Source organism: Bidens hawaiensis, unplaced genomic scaffold (assembly GCF_021521415.1).
Source record: "Bidens hawaiensis isolate Kalapana, Puna unplaced genomic scaffold, B.hawaiensis_p1.1 tig00015194_1, whole genome shotgun sequence".
NCBI lineage: Eukaryota > Viridiplantae > Streptophyta > Magnoliopsida > Asterales > Asteraceae > Bidens > Bidens hawaiensis.
The window spans coordinates 36,132-52,241 of record NW_027492349.1 but is presented as its reverse complement, the minus strand read 5'-3'; the positions used below and the strand labels follow the sequence as shown (position 1 = coordinate 52,241).

Here is a 16,110-nt window from a genome sequence, read left to right as displayed (position 1 = left end):
TTTCTAGACGCATACAAAGAAAGAAGCTTCAGGTTAAAGTTTACCTTCTTCTTCTTCTTCTTCTTCTTCTTCTTCTTAATAATATTAATATTAATTAATAATAATATTATTATTATTATCAATTATCAATCACAAACCCTAATTTTCAACCAACCAGTGTTGAATGCCTCTTCCTCACAATTGATGCGCTTAAGGAATTGAATCGATTATTATTATTATTAACTCTTATTATTAATAATAATTGATGCCGCCGGAGACGTTGCCGATTGACCGGAAGCCGTCCTCGTCGGAGCCTGTGGAGGTGGCTGTTCCGCCGCGATGGAGAGACTCGCCGACTACGCCGTCGTCTCACTATAATAATAATAATATTAATAACCGTGGATTTCCGTCGGCCTATCGCTGGGGCGGCGGTGGCGCTGGTGGCGCTGGTGGTTGTGACTTTCGCCGGCCGTTTTCTGGTTAGTTTATGATTTACTTTTTAGTTTTTTTTTAATATATGTTTTTTTTAGTTTTTTGTTTCTAGGGTTTTGAAATTAGGAATCTGGTTGATTGGAGATTAAGTGCAGATGACAGATCTTAGTTGTTTAGGTTATAATATATTAAATCTATATATATATGTGTGTGTATGTATATATTTTAATTTTCTGTATTTTTGCCCTAATTGTTTTTAATAGAATTAGGGTTAGATCTGAGAGGATAAGTTTTCATGTCTGGTATGTACTTCATCACAGGCTGGTGATTGTATAGATCTGATGATTTTTGTTGATTTTTGATAGGGGTGTGCGCGGTGCGGTTCGGTGTGGTTTTGGGATAAAACCGAATCGAAAACCTAAGTTTCAGTTTTTTCTTTTTATCAAAATCGTTTGGTTTTCGGGTTCAATTTGGTTTTGGATTCAGTTTTTTTGGTTTAGCTAATCGGGCTAGTAATTTTAGGGTCAAAGATATTTATTGACTGGTATGTGGTTCATCACAGGCTAGTGATTGTATAGATCTGATGATTTTTATTGATTATGAGGGGATGAGATATGGATTTGGGAGGGAGTATGCTTGTTTTGTAGATGTTATTGTTATGACTCGGGGTTTGTTTTATGTTTGCAATTTTTCATTACTTGATTTGTTAAAATTTTGTTTTTTTGGGTTGTTTTTTTGTAGGTCATGGTAAGCCGGGGTTACCGGTGTCTCTGGACCCTGGGAATCAGAAAGATTTGAATAGAGGAAGCTTTAGGGCAATGAGTGCATCACCGAACGGTAATTCTCATCCTCAATCAGACTTTGTAAATCCTTGGGATCAAGTTCAGTTGAATGACCAACATGCTAAGAGCAGTGGTGATGGAGTCAGTGCGACAGGCGACCAGCGGCTCGAGAAGGCGGTTTCTTTGGGGTCTTCGCTTGATTGGAAGCCTATTAAGTGGATGCGTTCTGGGAGCTTGTCTTCTAGAGGTTCTGGTTTTAGTCATTTAAGTAGTTGTAAGGTTGTCGGGGTGGACCCTCTTGATACCAAGATGGAGGCTCAACCGGCTGCTGCTGCTCAGTCACCTTCTGTGGATGCTTCTACTTGTGTGACACCAAATACACCTGATGAGGCTAACTCTCGCAAAAAGGCTCGTCTTGGATGGGGGGAGGGTCTGGCTAAGTATGAGAAAAAAAAGGTTGACCCTGATGATATTGTTGATAAAGAGAATGGATCCAGAAATGGAATGATTAATGGTGTCAGTAGCTCGGAGTCTTTGCTTCCTAGCTCCAGTATTCCTGGTAAAAGCCCAAGTCTTACTGGTAACTCAGAAAGTGCATCTCCTGTCACGTCTTGCTCGGTTGCTTGCAGTTTGTCTCCAGGTAACTTGCATGCTCTCTATAGTTTTCAGTTGCTATGCTTTTTGCATAACATATTTACTCACTGTTTATGTTTGTCGCTGAGGTTTATGGTGAATGGCTGTTCTTAATTTCTCATGTTTGTTAAGACCGTGTGCATACTTTTATGGGAAAAACAATAAACACTGAAATACATGTTTTTAGGTCACACAGTGAACTGGATTTTGCTTTCTTTAATTATCAATTCTTCATTGTTACTATCTGTGCTCTGCTAGAAATGCTTTTGAAATTGGCCCACAACATGAGGGGTAGTATAGTACTGGTACTTTTGACTTCCAAGGCCTTTTGCTCTTCTGTACTAGCATGCTCTTCTGTACTAAACCAATTGGGTTTGGCTGGGAATGAAGCAAAGGATTTCTAAAATGTTACTTACACATATGGTTTTTTCAGTCTAGTTATCTAAAAGATTTTTAGCACTCTTTTTTAAATGCATTGATTACAATTTAGGATTACAGAAATCATTATTGGAGGATCTCACATCTAAGAGAGAGTAGTTTGTCCTTTTAAATAATGAGTTTAATTTAAACATATAATGCAGTAGATACAAAAAAGTAATGCTTAAGCGGTGATAATGTGTTATAAGGAAATTTGTTTTGTTTGTCATTGTCTATTGAGCTGTTCTCACCGAAGCTGTAAATTTGATTCTTTTTGGTGGTCAGTTTTTGATAGTTTCAGAATATGAGTTATCTGATACAAGATTAATAATGCTAGACTGTTGATAAATAAACACAGTTCTTTGTGTGTTAAATACCTATGCTGGTTTTTTTTTCTGTTATTAGGTAAGGTTGATCTAAAACTTTATTTGCTACTTGTGGCATGACAGGTCTAGAGGAGAAGACATCTATCGTGGCAACACCGGTGGATAATGATAGTTGTAATCCTGGTGTTTCCTTGTCTCAAAATCACACACTTGGATTACCATTTAATTTGGAGAATTTTGATCTTGCTGAAGACGTTAACTTGAGCTCTTTACTTGATGAACTGCTGCAGACTGATGCAACTGTTGTTTCAAGGTCTGGCTTTGCTATGGACAAGTTGCAGGTGTGGAAAGCAGATATTTCAAGGACAATTGAAATCGCAGAATCTGAAATTGATTCTCTTGAGCATGAGTTGAAGTCACTGATACCCGAGGAAGGTCCGTGTCCTGTTTCGGTTGCTTCAAGTTTTGTTTTGAATCAGTGCAACAACAAGAATGCTGTGAATTTAAGAAACACATCTTCAGTAGATATTGCTATGAAAAAAGCTGATGCCTTTCCAGAAGAGCACAGGGATGATGCTGCTTGCTTGGACAAAAGATCTGAGAAAGCTGAATGTTCTAAAGACCATGTTTGCAGGGATGGTAATCAGGTTTCAACAGGAAGTCCATGTACAGGTTCCGTTGGTAGTGCTGTATATTTAGGTAGAGATGATAAGTTATATGATTCAATATTGGCCACAAACAAAGTTGTAGCAAGTAGAGCATCTGATGAGCTTAGTAAGTTATTACCAACAACAAATCTGTGTACAGATATAGCGAGATCTACGGATGATTCACTGATCAAGAAAAGAATTTCTATGAGGAAGCGCTTCTTGAAGTTCAAAGAAAGGGTCATCACTCTTAAGTTTAGGACATTTCAGTACTCCTGGAAGGAAAGTCTTCGTTTGCTCTCTGTAAGATCTGGTGCAAAGTCACATAAGAAGTTTGAATCAAGCTCTCGTTTGGGATATGCTGATTTTCAAAAGCACCGTGCTTCAAGCCATTATCGATCATCTACTCCTGGTAAGTAATGGTTAATTTTAATATGCCTTTTTTGTGCCAATAAGTACAGTGGAACCGAGCTTTACTCGTTTTATAGAATTGAGATATAGCTTTTAATATTTTTTAGCATGAAGACGCTAACATAAAATTAGGACAAGAATTATGTGAGCTAAAGCTAAAAGTATTTTTGTAACTACTTGTTATGGCTGATACATAGTAAGCGGACCAATGAATTAGCCGTCTTTTACCTGGGGACCTGTGGGATAACTTTTATGAAGTTGATATTTTCTGGGTGTTTGCCACTAGGTTTTGTTTCATTGTGCTTTGATATCATATTAGGTTTTGCGAGTTCTAAAATTTTACTATCTATGTAGGTGGATGTTCGCGCCTGCTGCCAACCGAAGAGGTAGTTGAATATGTGAACAAGCTGCTTTTAGATTCACGTGTTAAGATTCACAGGAATGAACAGAAGATGCCGACTTTTATATTAGACAAGAGGGAACGAATGAGCTCCAAGTTCATTTCAGATAACGGTTTAGTGGAGAACCCTATTGATGTTGAAAAGGAAAGGGCTGTTGTCAATTCTTGGACTGAAGAAGATAAGCAAATGTTCTTGGATCAGTATGCTTTGTTTGGTAAAAATTTCAGAAAGATTGCATCTTTTTTTCAACACAAAACAGTCGCCGACTGTGTTGAGTATTACTACAAAAATCACAAGTCTGAGAGTTTCCAAAATATAAAGAAGAATTCAAAATTTGCAAAAGGGAAGTCTTGTGTTATTAATGCTAACAGTACATACTTGGTGACACATGGGAAAAGACCAAACCGAGAGACGGGGGCCACTTCTCTTGACATGCTTGGTGCTGCTTCAGCAATGGTGGCTAATGTGAACGAACGATCAAACGATTTTGCTATTTATTGTAACGAGCAGGAGACGGTTGCAGCTGATGTGTTAGCCGGGATATGTGGGTCCATATCATCAGAAGCTTTGGGCTCCTGCATCACCAGTTCAGTTGACCACCAGAAATTAGGTCGTTCTTCACTAAATGATGTTGATGAGGAGACTTGTTCAGATGGCAGTTGTGGGGAAGATATGAATTCGTCTATTTGGACAGATGAAGAGAGGTCTAGTTTCATAAATGCAGTTAAAACTTACGGTAAGGATTTTTCCATGATTTCACGATGCATGGGGACAAGATCTAGTGATCAGTGCAGGGTGTTCTTTAGCAAGGTTAAGAAATGTTTTGGGTTGGATGAGATGAATCTTGGGGTTGGTAGTGAAGGTACAACTGGAGCCAATCAAGGTGGTGGTGGTGATCAAGATGATGCTTGCATGGTGGACAGTGGTTCTGGTATCTCTAATGAGAAGTCATCAATGGAGTGTAAAATAGATGCTGAAGACCTGCACTCATCAGATTCTCGAGAAGAACATGTTGAATCTGACCAAAATGTGGCCACCAATTGTAGAGAACCCGAGCTTGTCGTGGAGGATAAGGTTGGGGGTAATTTGGAAGGAGCTGCTGACAGTGAAGCTGCCAATCTGGAATCACCACAAAACACGTGTTCTGATTCTGTATCAGGTGCGAAGGTTGAAGAACCTGAAACAGTTGCCAAAACAGTCGCTGCTGAGGATCCTAATTCTGGTTTTCACTCAAGAGGTAGTAGTTTGGGTTTGACTACTAATCATGGAACCACTTTGGACTTGAATGCAGCTTCAGATACCGCCACTTGTCAGGAAACAAATAATGGTTTTGTCATGTCTAACCTGTTTCCCCAAGAACCTATTCCCCCAAGGAAGACTGTTAGCAGCCAGGATGACGTGTCATCTAGACTCACTTTCAGGAAAAGTGGTCAAAGATCTTCGAGTATAGATGGTTATCAGTTGAATCTTCACAAACGCTCTCTAAGTTCTAATGAACCACAAAGCAAACTCAAGTTGGACGAGAGTCTTTTACTGCCAATTGATGAGTGCATACAGGTGGGCACCGATTTGACACACATGCCGCACCAACCGAAACAAAGCTCATCTCTTGAAAAGCCAAGTAAAAGTGGCGACGTGAAACTGTTCGGTCAGATTATAACTAATCGGTCATTGCCAAAGTCAAACAGCAGTACACAAGAGAACGAAAAACCCGATGCTGGAAAATCCTACAACTTGAAATTTGATTACAGTGATTTTCAGTTGAAAAGAAATCACGGGTTATGGGACGGGAACATAATACAAGCCGGGTATCCTTCATTGCCAGGCTCCGCGGTTTTGCTGGCGAAATATCCTGCTGCTTTTAGCAACATTTCTTCGTTACCAAAGCTGGATCAGCATCAGCACCAGCATCCTTCTCTAGAAAATGGTAATGAACAACATAATAACATAAACGTTGTGTCTGGTTTTCAAACTAGAAAACTAACCAACAGTCGAGGTCCAAGTTACCATGCGTACGGTCAGTCTTTCACAGTCGATAAGTTGTTACCTGAGATGCCAAGAAGGAAAGAGTTTGAAACACTATCTACAACTGTTGGCGGCATGAACATGATCGGTGGTGCTTGCAATGGAGTGTCAGACCCGGTGGCAGCTATAAGAATGCACTATGCGAAAACCGAACAGTACAAGAATGGCGGACCGGAGTCGTGGAGAAGCAACATTAGTGATATCGGGAGCAGATGAAGCTGGTGGTGGTAACTTTGACCTTTTCTTTTATCATCAATGTGTAATATATGTTTTGTTGTACTGAGTTGAGCAGTGGTAGGACATGATGGCTCTCTATACTGTTGCCGTCTCTTTTGATTTAGGTTGTTTTGTAATATTGGGAGCCGTTTCTTTTTCTTTATTTTTTAAAAATAAGTATGGCAGGTTAGGTGAGCCAGGCCAGATGTTTAATTTTATTTATCCTTCTTTTTTGCAGCCTTAGCTTAAACCATTGTATTTGATTGATGATTGTTGTGATTTAAGCAATGAAAGTGATGGTGGTTTGATATTTTCAAACTTTTGATAAAACTATGTAGGTATAATATTTAAAAAGAAATGACATTTTGCTGATTTGATATTTGGTGAACAATAATAAGTGACAAGTGGGGGGGTCACTATCTGTGACATGGGTGTGATTTATGATAATTGGAGTCAAGCGGCAATAATGGTTGGTGGTTGGTGCAATTTCAACATCATGACAGCTTCCTGTATGTATACATTGTATTAAAATGTATTAAAAGGAATATGCTAATCAGTTGTGATATTTTCTAATCAGAGATCTTAGCTGCCATACATTTTTGACTTATCAAGTCAAATGACTACCTGAGCTGTCTGTTTAAATCCAAAGAAGATACTAGTTTTGTTAGTTGATGAGCCATTTTTCTAAATTCAACCGAGTATGCTAACGATTTCGAGTACAAAATTCCATCATGTAAAGATCAACAGTTTTGAGTCGAGATTCAATCATCTTGCCGGTCGAGTACAGGGGAAGCACAAAACGTAGCTCCAGCGCAACAAAAATGACTCAATCATCTTGCCGGTCAAGTACAGGGGAAGCACAAAACGTAGCTCCAGCGCAACAAAAAAGATTTGAGAAAACGGAAGCTAAAGTTGTAGCATTCAAACAGGGAGCGAATCAGCATTGTTTTGACCGCTTTGATTCTGCTTTCTCTCTGCTTGAAGTGATCTGCATAATGATTTGAGTTTCTCCTTTTGATTCTTGGTTTTCTCCAGCTGCTTCTTCATGTGCTCGCGCTGCTCACAAACAATAATTTATGTAAAGTTACCGATAATGACTGAAACTTCTTTATTGTGAAATAAGTTAAATAACCAACAAAGTTTAATTTATTTATTTGGACTCGCTAACCTCTTCCACTAGTTGTACGAGAGTGTAGTCTGACTTTTCGGTCTTGCTCTTTAAAAAGGTATTTTCCTTTTTAAGATCCGTTATTGATTTTGTCATCTACAACCGCACATATATTAGTTTATAAGCGATATACGAATAGAGTTAAGAGCCTAACACACATACCTTTCCCATTTCTTGCTTAAATGATTCAAAAACCTCGTTGCTCTTCACCAACGCATCCTGCAAAATAATATCTTGTTTGAGATCCATAATTCAGCATCAATTACACGTGTAGATAACTAGATATGACTGGGCCATGCATAGTGGAGGCGCCTTGTCAGGAGAGGGGGGGGGGGGATTGGGGTTTCACTCTAGGGTGTACTGGTGTAGCGCTTTGTAGCCCAAAATCACCCCAAAAATATTATTTTTCCAAGTTGAATGGCGACATGTATCCCCCCCCCCCCAAAAAAAAAAAAAAAATCGCCCCAAATTCGCCTAACATGGCCAAAGGTTAACCTGGAATTGCTGAAACTTTTCACCGTCAGCGGTTAACTGTGAACGCAAATTCTTTTCTGTTGCCAACAATTCTGACACTTGCTCTGCATACATCTTCATCTGTGACTGTTCCTTAACTAAATTTTCTTCATGTTGTTGGATCTTCAAATCTGCAATTTGGAGTTCTAGACTTTTCTGCTTCAACTGCCATTAATATAATCATTATGATAAAATGATAAAATTGCATAACTTTCACACAAGTTCACATCATTAATTCGCATATACAGTTGAATCACCTGGTGAGCATGCTGTTGCTCAGCAAGCACAATCTGACCTTCCTTTTGCTTCAGTTGGTTTCTTAACCTGAGAAACGATACATTATAATATTATATATACAAATACTTTCTATATGTTAAAAAGATTGAAATGTTAAAATTCACATTTCATTTTCCTTCAGTTGAGTCAGACTGTCATCCCTTTGCTCCTCCAGCTTGTTGGTTACATCCTAAAACGCAGCCAAAAAAAAAAAAAAAAAAAAAAAAACTTGTCGGATGCAACATGACACATATAATCATGCAATAAAAAAGACACTATTTGCAGTAAGAATTACAGAAAAATAACGTTTTTTTTAAATTATTTCAAAAAATTTAGAGCATACTATCTGTTAACGAAGTAGATAACTTTATAGGATTTGCAAGTATGAATAAACGAAAGGCATGCATGCTCCCTTCATTTTAAAGATCGTCACCAAAAGGTCAAACGAGTCAATCTGGAGGTTAAAACTGTGTGATTTCGGGCTTTAACAAAAAAACAAACTGAGTTTTCTTTACTTTTTTTTTTGGAATGTATAAAAAGAACCGAGTAACCGACAAACAAACTGGTTGCACGACAATAAAAACTTGTGTGCCAACTTTTATTTGACAATTAGGGTTGACACTGAAAACTCAAGAGGCTACCTTATTTTTAGGGAAGAGGGAGTATGCATGTGTCAATGTGTATGGATAAACAAGTTCCCCACATATACATATGTTACATACACATATTGATACCTTTATCGCTTTCTGAAACTTGTCGGATAACTCCAGTCTTAAGTTCTGACTCTCTGTTGATACTCTTTTGCATTCATCCTGCCAATGAGCCAAACAACAATAAAATAGTAAGCATAGGAATTGACCATTCAACAACGTAAAAAAGTAAATCAACAGAAACAAATTGTAATTCTGTTTATTACGTAACGAACAAACGAGTAACCGAACGATACTATTTGATTGATTGTTTGATTGATTGATATATCGGTGGGCCATCTATAAGTTATATATGTATAATAGTAGCTAACATATCGATATTATAGCCCTGGTATATAGAAAACCAGTTAAACAAAAAGATTTTCGTTTAACGATACGCTATGATATTAAACGCAAACGCTAGTACCAAAATAAGCATTGTATCATCCGTCAAGCCGAAAAAGACTTGTAACACACTTATTTAAGATGTTTTAAGCAACTTGTGAAAATATTCTGGATTTTTACAACCAAATGGTATGCTTTTCTAAATTTGCAGTCTGTGTAATACAGATAATCTCAAATGAGTTAAACCTACAGCGTGAAACGTAAATAGTTCATAACCAACCCTAGATGCAGATAACATTAGTCAGTCACAACTATGAAATATAATGTGTAACGACTTTTCTAGAATAGATTTCGTGACATTGACATAGATTAATACTGAAATAACCATCAAGTTATACTAAAGAATTTGAGAATAAATGATATCAACGCGTGTACGTATAATTGAAACATACCATTAACATCTTGTTTTGATGTTGTAGCTCCCGACACAACGACTCAAGTTTATCCCTCATAGAAATTGCTGTAACAAGAAAGAATAATCAAACCAACGCAACAACACGAATGACATACTATTAATAAAATATATACACCCACCCGAGACTGCATAATCTAAATAATCATCATCATCATCATCATCATCATCGTACTCAGTATATCCCACCAATAGCAAAGCTATGGTAGGGTCTGAGGAGGGTAAGATGTAGACAGCCTTACCTCTACCCCGTAGGAATAGAGAGGCTGCTTCCGGTGAGACCCCCGGCTCGATAGTAGTTTTGCATCCAGCCTTGGACATAAGGCACATAACACTCAACTATCGGCACACCGGTCGATTGGTGCATAATCTAAATAATGTACGAACAAATAATCACTGAATCACATGTTATCAGTATACGTAACATTGTAACGCACCTGCATCTCTTTCTGAAATAACTTTCTGGTAACTCAAAGTGAACTCCAAAAACTCCTGTACGGTCTTGAACGCACGCTTTCCACTTTTACGCTTCGTATCCTGAAACCGAGCATAACTCTCTTAATCACAACCCGTCTATTAATTCAGTAAAAACAAGAAAACATTCTACAAGTCTACATAACCAAAAGCACAAAGTTATTACTAAATACTTTTCCGCTTATTCCATCGCCCTCCGATACCACCATCCTGTGCACGCAGTCCGCTAGCCTTTCCACTCCTCGCTCGGCTGCCGCAACATAAACGCAGCTAACGTTATAACAAAACAAATAACATTTCAAGAAAAGCAAATATTAATATTACATTGGTCATTCACTATCAAACCGGGCTGCGAACCTACTTCGATTAACCTTTCCTCTTTGTAATCAAGCACTCGGCTTTCTCGACCGCGAGCCGAGGAACACCGGGTTAGCGGGTCCGCGGAGCTACTGTCAACAAATCCATCAGGCAAAGAAGCAGCTTCTGGCAGTTGGTTTACAACAGGGTTCTCCATTTTCACCTACAAGTGTATAACTAACTAATTAATAATAATCCTCAATATAAGCTACATATCTACAGTCATAAACATAATCTAAATTGTACCTAAAAATTATCAAAAAAAAAAAAAAAAAAAACCCAATTTGGAAATGGAAAAAAAGGGTTTTTACGTACCAGAAAATCGAAGTAAAGGTTTGGGTCGATGAGCGTGTGCAGGTGTGAATTACGCTATAACAAAAAATAATAATAAAAATATGACCTAGCCGTAGTTTCCACGAGGACGACGACTGTGAAACAGGTGTTTTATTTTATTTTATTTTATACATTTTAATTTTTATTGTTACGAAACAATTCATTCGTTCACCCAAAAGAGTTAATATAAACACATATATTTTTTTTAAACGGCCAAGAATGGCTCAAGTACTGTATGGGGTGACTCGATGGGAAAAAGGCCACAGCCAGCTACGGAGTCTTTAAGCATCTTTAATTTATCTCTAGTTTCGGGGAAAATCCATCCACCCGAATGCCTACTAGTGATAAAACCTGGACACTCTCGTAATCGAATTGAAGATCACAAAAATCACAGTATTCATTAATTAAGTGACACATACTCTCCAAAGTTTTTTTAAGTGGGATGAATCTGAGTCTCCATTGAATCTGAGTCTCCACTCTCCAATATAATTACACATTTACTGGAAAAGTACAAAGAATATAATAGCCTATTCATTTTCCTAAGTATATCAAAGATACTAATCTCTATGCACGATTAGAATAAATGGTAGTTTGCTGGGCTTGCTGCTCTCGGAGGCGCTGGCTCGAATCCAGTTCGTGACAACCACAAAGCATTTGATCATAGAATATCTCGGGGTTTACTTGCAACCGAGGCAAAGTTGTTTATGCTTGAATCTCAGAGGCACTATATATTTTTAAATTTATACTTTTTTTAATAATTAAAGATTATAATATGAGTTTACATAAATTTTATATTTACTCATGATCGTTGTTAAGAATCATTAAAATTTTTTGTTTGAATGCGAAAAAAAACTCGAGCCTTAAGATAGTGGATTTTTTTTTTAATTGGGTTAAAAACTTAAGTTTTTAAATGGGCTTATTGTGTTATTGTTTGGATTATGCATTTTTATTTTTACAAAATGGACTTAAATGAATTTAAGTAATTGATTTTAAACATTACTACATATAAAATGGGCTTACATGTTTTTCATAAAACTTTAAAATTTTCGGGTCTACCTGGATTATCGGGCTCGGAGTCGTCGGCCTCCCCTCCCTCTCTCATAGCCGCTTGTGTGTATTCATAATATGATAATATGAAGTGCTAAGATTTATATAAAATTGAGTACTATTTTTTTAACTAGCGAGTTTATAAATGCTTAGTTAACCTTTTATATTGAAAGAGTCATGTTTAATTTGACTCGTATAAAATCAACCGAATTTAACCAAATCAAAATGGTTTACACACTAGCCCAATGCAATGATAATAACCGAAGAATAAAATCAACCGAACTTAATATTAATACAACTTATTTATATAAAGTTCTATATTTTAACTTTTTAGGTTTTCATGTATGCTAAGCTATAAAACTAAGGGATTTTTACATATATCCCCTTCCTAACTTTCATTATTACATATATCCCCAAAGCTAAACATTTATTTACATATTTCCCCTTCTAATATACAATTACCATTTTACCTTTTTCAATTCACAATACTATAATGAAAAAACCAAACATCTGACAAAAACAACGGCATCATCATCCATTCATCCGGCGTTCCATCGCTAAGTAACTTACAAACATCGACGACTTCCATTCTTCCGGTGTTGGATCGCAGTAACACCCAAACGTCGGTTTTTTTTCTGTCGATTTTTTGTCTAGCATGTCTACTTTTCCTGACGATTTTTTTTGGAGACTGCAAGCCTTAATAGATCTTGTTATAATCTGAATATGTTCGTCTTAAAACCGACTCGGTTTGGGTTTAAATTTGGGATATATGTACTTGTTACTATTAAAATGGGGATATATGTAAATTAGTTCATTAAAGGTAAAATGGTCAATTAGTAAGCTAATTTTAATGAAATTGAGAGATATATAGTATATATGGGTTAGGGACAAGAAATATGTAATTAAACGTTTAGCATTTAGAAAATATGTAATAAGGAAAATTAGAAAGAGGATATATGTAAATGCCCCTAAAACTAAATATCATTGCTTTAAAAACAGTAAAAATACTAAGAATGTTACTATCAGCACACGTTGTGAGTGGTTACTGATAACTAGGATGCATAATGGATTTGTTGAAGGCCAATAAATTCCTTTTGTGTGGTTTTTTTTTCCTTTATTTTAGTTCACATGTTTTCATTACAAGTAAAAAACTTTGCAAAGTGCCTAACATATGACTGTTATCCATAGATTATGTGTAATGATCATATTATTATTATATGAGAGAAAAAGTGTGTGCACTTCATCGTTGTATAGGTATGAGTGGTTTCATTTTTCACACTCAATAACGCACGTAGTGAGGTGTGTGAATGTGTGATCATGGTTGGGGGTTGTAGAAATTAAATAAACAAAAAAATTCACACTACGCTCATGATCGCCCTCACCCACTAGCCCAATACGTCACGGGTGATGTTGTGGCAGTGGATGTAAGCCCGTTACACATAGCTTTACAGTAACAAACTAGTTATTGCATCTCTAACGAATGATAGTAAAAATTGGCTGACGTCACTCTTGTTTCTATTTTGATTCTTGATCTTGCTGTAAAACAGCTTCAAAATAATTAAAACACGTCTCATCTCCTTCTCTCACACCGTAATCTTCTATGTTCTCCAAGTAAACTCATAAACACTCTAAAAATGAGCATAGGAGAGTAGCCAATGTTGTGGAGACTGGACCGGCCGGTGTACCGGTCCGACCGAGAGTTGGTCAACAAATCGGTCTGGTTTTATGCAGTTCGCTCGGTTTCTAGAAAACCGGCCGGTCCAACCAAAAAACCAGACCGGTTGAACCGGTTTTCTATAAAAAAATGTTTAAAAGTATTTTTTCCCACACTTTTTTAAGCAAAAGTCGTTCGACTGGCCCAACCGGTTTAACTGGCTCGTTATCTAATCCGGTTATAAAAACATTGAGATTAAGATTCATTTGTTAGATATAGACACGAATCAATCAAACTAACTTACAATAACCTCAAACATAATAATAATAGTCAAAACTTAGTACACGAATAAACCAATAAAAAGTATTGTCTTAAAAGAAACTTGGAAAAGTCAACATAAAAATAAACTTCAATTCCAAAGGAGAAGATGAATCAAATTGGTAGACAAGCAAACGACCTTTCAAACACAGAATTCAACCGGGCTCTACATGAGCTCACCGTATTCTTATTCGTATCGGTCACGGCAGCCACTTTCTCCGTCACCGAAAACATTCGTGACGGAGCAAGCCGTCCCTGCCTCTCCCTTATCGACTTCATCTCCAAATCCGGCATAACCATCACCGGCCCACACATAAACCTCATCCGCTTCGACTTCGACAACTTCCCACTCCGCCTACTCGACCCAAAATCTCGGTTCGACACTGATCCAAGCGGGATCACTTTCTTGATCTCCTGCTCAGGTAATAACCTGAGCGATGAGGATCGGTTATTCAACTCTTCATTAACCAAAGAGGGAATAAGTGATCCCGCTTGGATTAGTTGTTCTTCCCCATGCTGTTCACTGGGGAACAGTGTGGGGAAGAACTCGAACGAGGACTTTCTAGGACTGCTATGAATGGAGCTTGTGGCGGTTTGATCGTACATTTGGAGGTCTTTGAGGGAGAGAGCGTCGTCGTCGTCTTCATTGTAACAATTGTTGCATATCATGTGCTCCATTGTTGTAGAGTTGATTTCATGCACTACAAGAATGTTTTCCTTGTAAAGGAGTAGTTAATGAATAAATATAGTGAAAATGAATAGGTCTAATGTGAGGTAGGTGTGGACGAATGTGTGGTGTGTAATTTGGAATGACCGTCGGTGTAGCGAAAGCGAATTCTAGAGAGAGGGGTACGTAGTCAAGTAATTATTAGTTTGATTGTGTCGCAATAAACACAATGGATACTATATATATATACTTTTAAGGACTATGGTAATTAGTTTATTAGTCTAATACCTTAATTTTTGTTTGATTCGGTCAAAGACGTTCTTGCAAGATTTGTTTAGGTCACAAGATCGAGCGGGGTTGGGACAAGACATGAGTATGTAAGATCAGGAACACCGCTCCGTCCCTTTTGGTAATTGGTATAACTGAATCCTATTCCCAGTCACTGACTACTTCCAAAAAGCCTCCTGGCGTCTGACGGTCACACGACTCTTAAAATTGATACGTTGCCAAATAAGTTTAGTTTGTGTTTTAAGGAGCGACACACTAAGATAATGAATTAAATACACATGAGTTGCTTATTTTGTACTGAAGGTTACGACATAACTTGGTCGACCGATGGGAATTGATGCACTAGAGTATGTTATCTATCACAATCAATAGCAAGGCACATATCATAATAGAGTGAGCAAGAGGACGAAGACAATTAATGACGTCATTGTAGATGCGATAGAAAATATGTATACATGGTTTCACTCCATTGTAAAAGCCTTGATGCACGATACATGGAAAGTGTTGAAGTGTGTACAGTATACTCTAAATATACGTATTCTCATTACTATATCTCATACTCGATTTGAGTTCTCTAGTGACATGAAAACTGTTTCCAAATAATTATTATCTCGCTGGCACTCGCTTCAACATGCATGGTCCGACGGTCGGGTTGTAACAACATAATTTCTTAATGATAGGTGGGATCGTAGCTTGTTTGCATTGTCTATTTGGTGTCATTGTAAGAGGTACAAACTTTTACTATTGGTTGAATGTTAACTTGAAAGAAAAATTTAGACCACTTTTTGCCTTACAAGATTTTAAAATTTTTGATTAGCTAATACAAATATTTCGAATTGGAGTTTTATAAATGTAATTTACTTTTTACTAAACGTAGTATAAAAATCGAATGACGTAAGAATGTAATGAATTCTAGAAGAAATTGTGATATGAGTGGTTTATTCTAAGAAAATGGGAAGTTGTAGGAGAGTTTCGGTAGCCTCACTCCAAACAACATCCACATCTTAGTCTCACGCGTTTTGATTTAAAGTCATTTAATTCCTCTTTAAATACTTTTTAATATTAATTAATTGAAACTTTACTTCTATAATAATAACCAATGTAGTAAAACTCGCTAGGCGGACCCTAAACGATTGACCGGAGAGTTGGACGGGCGTATCCGAATATGGTAAATATAAATAAAGTTAATTTTTAGATATTATATATATATATATATATGTTTAAGTACAGAAGAGAAATA

At 37.1% G+C, this 16,110-nt stretch overlaps 2 protein-coding genes across 2 annotated transcripts; one reads left to right on the top strand and one right to left on the bottom strand.

Annotated features, from left to right (window-relative positions):
* Positions 1–244: 244 nt before the first annotated feature.
* LOC143548537 (uncharacterized) lies at positions 245–6,269 on the top strand. Its single transcript, XM_077039667.1, has 4 exons — positions 245–458; positions 1,153–1,833; positions 2,693–3,628; positions 3,982–6,269. Exons 1-4 carry the CDS (start codon positions 245–247, stop codon positions 6,267–6,269), a joined length of 4,119 nt encoding a protein of 1,372 aa, XP_076895782.1.
* A 914-nt stretch (positions 6,270–7,183) lies between these two features.
* Positions 7,184–14,593, bottom strand: LOC143548536 (uncharacterized). Its single transcript, XM_077039666.1, has 12 exons — positions 14,096–14,593; positions 10,578–10,726; positions 10,380–10,476; positions 10,170–10,269; positions 9,713–9,780; positions 8,961–9,038; positions 8,352–8,416; positions 8,208–8,274; positions 7,933–8,115; positions 7,600–7,656; positions 7,438–7,533; positions 7,184–7,325 (listed from the first exon to the last, which is right to left on the bottom strand). The coding sequence occupies exons 1-12, from the start codon at positions 14,591–14,593 to the stop codon at positions 7,191–7,193; spliced, it is 1,593 nt and encodes a 530-aa protein (XP_076895781.1). The 3' UTR covers positions 7,184–7,190.
* Positions 14,594–16,110: the final 1,517 nt, after the last annotated feature.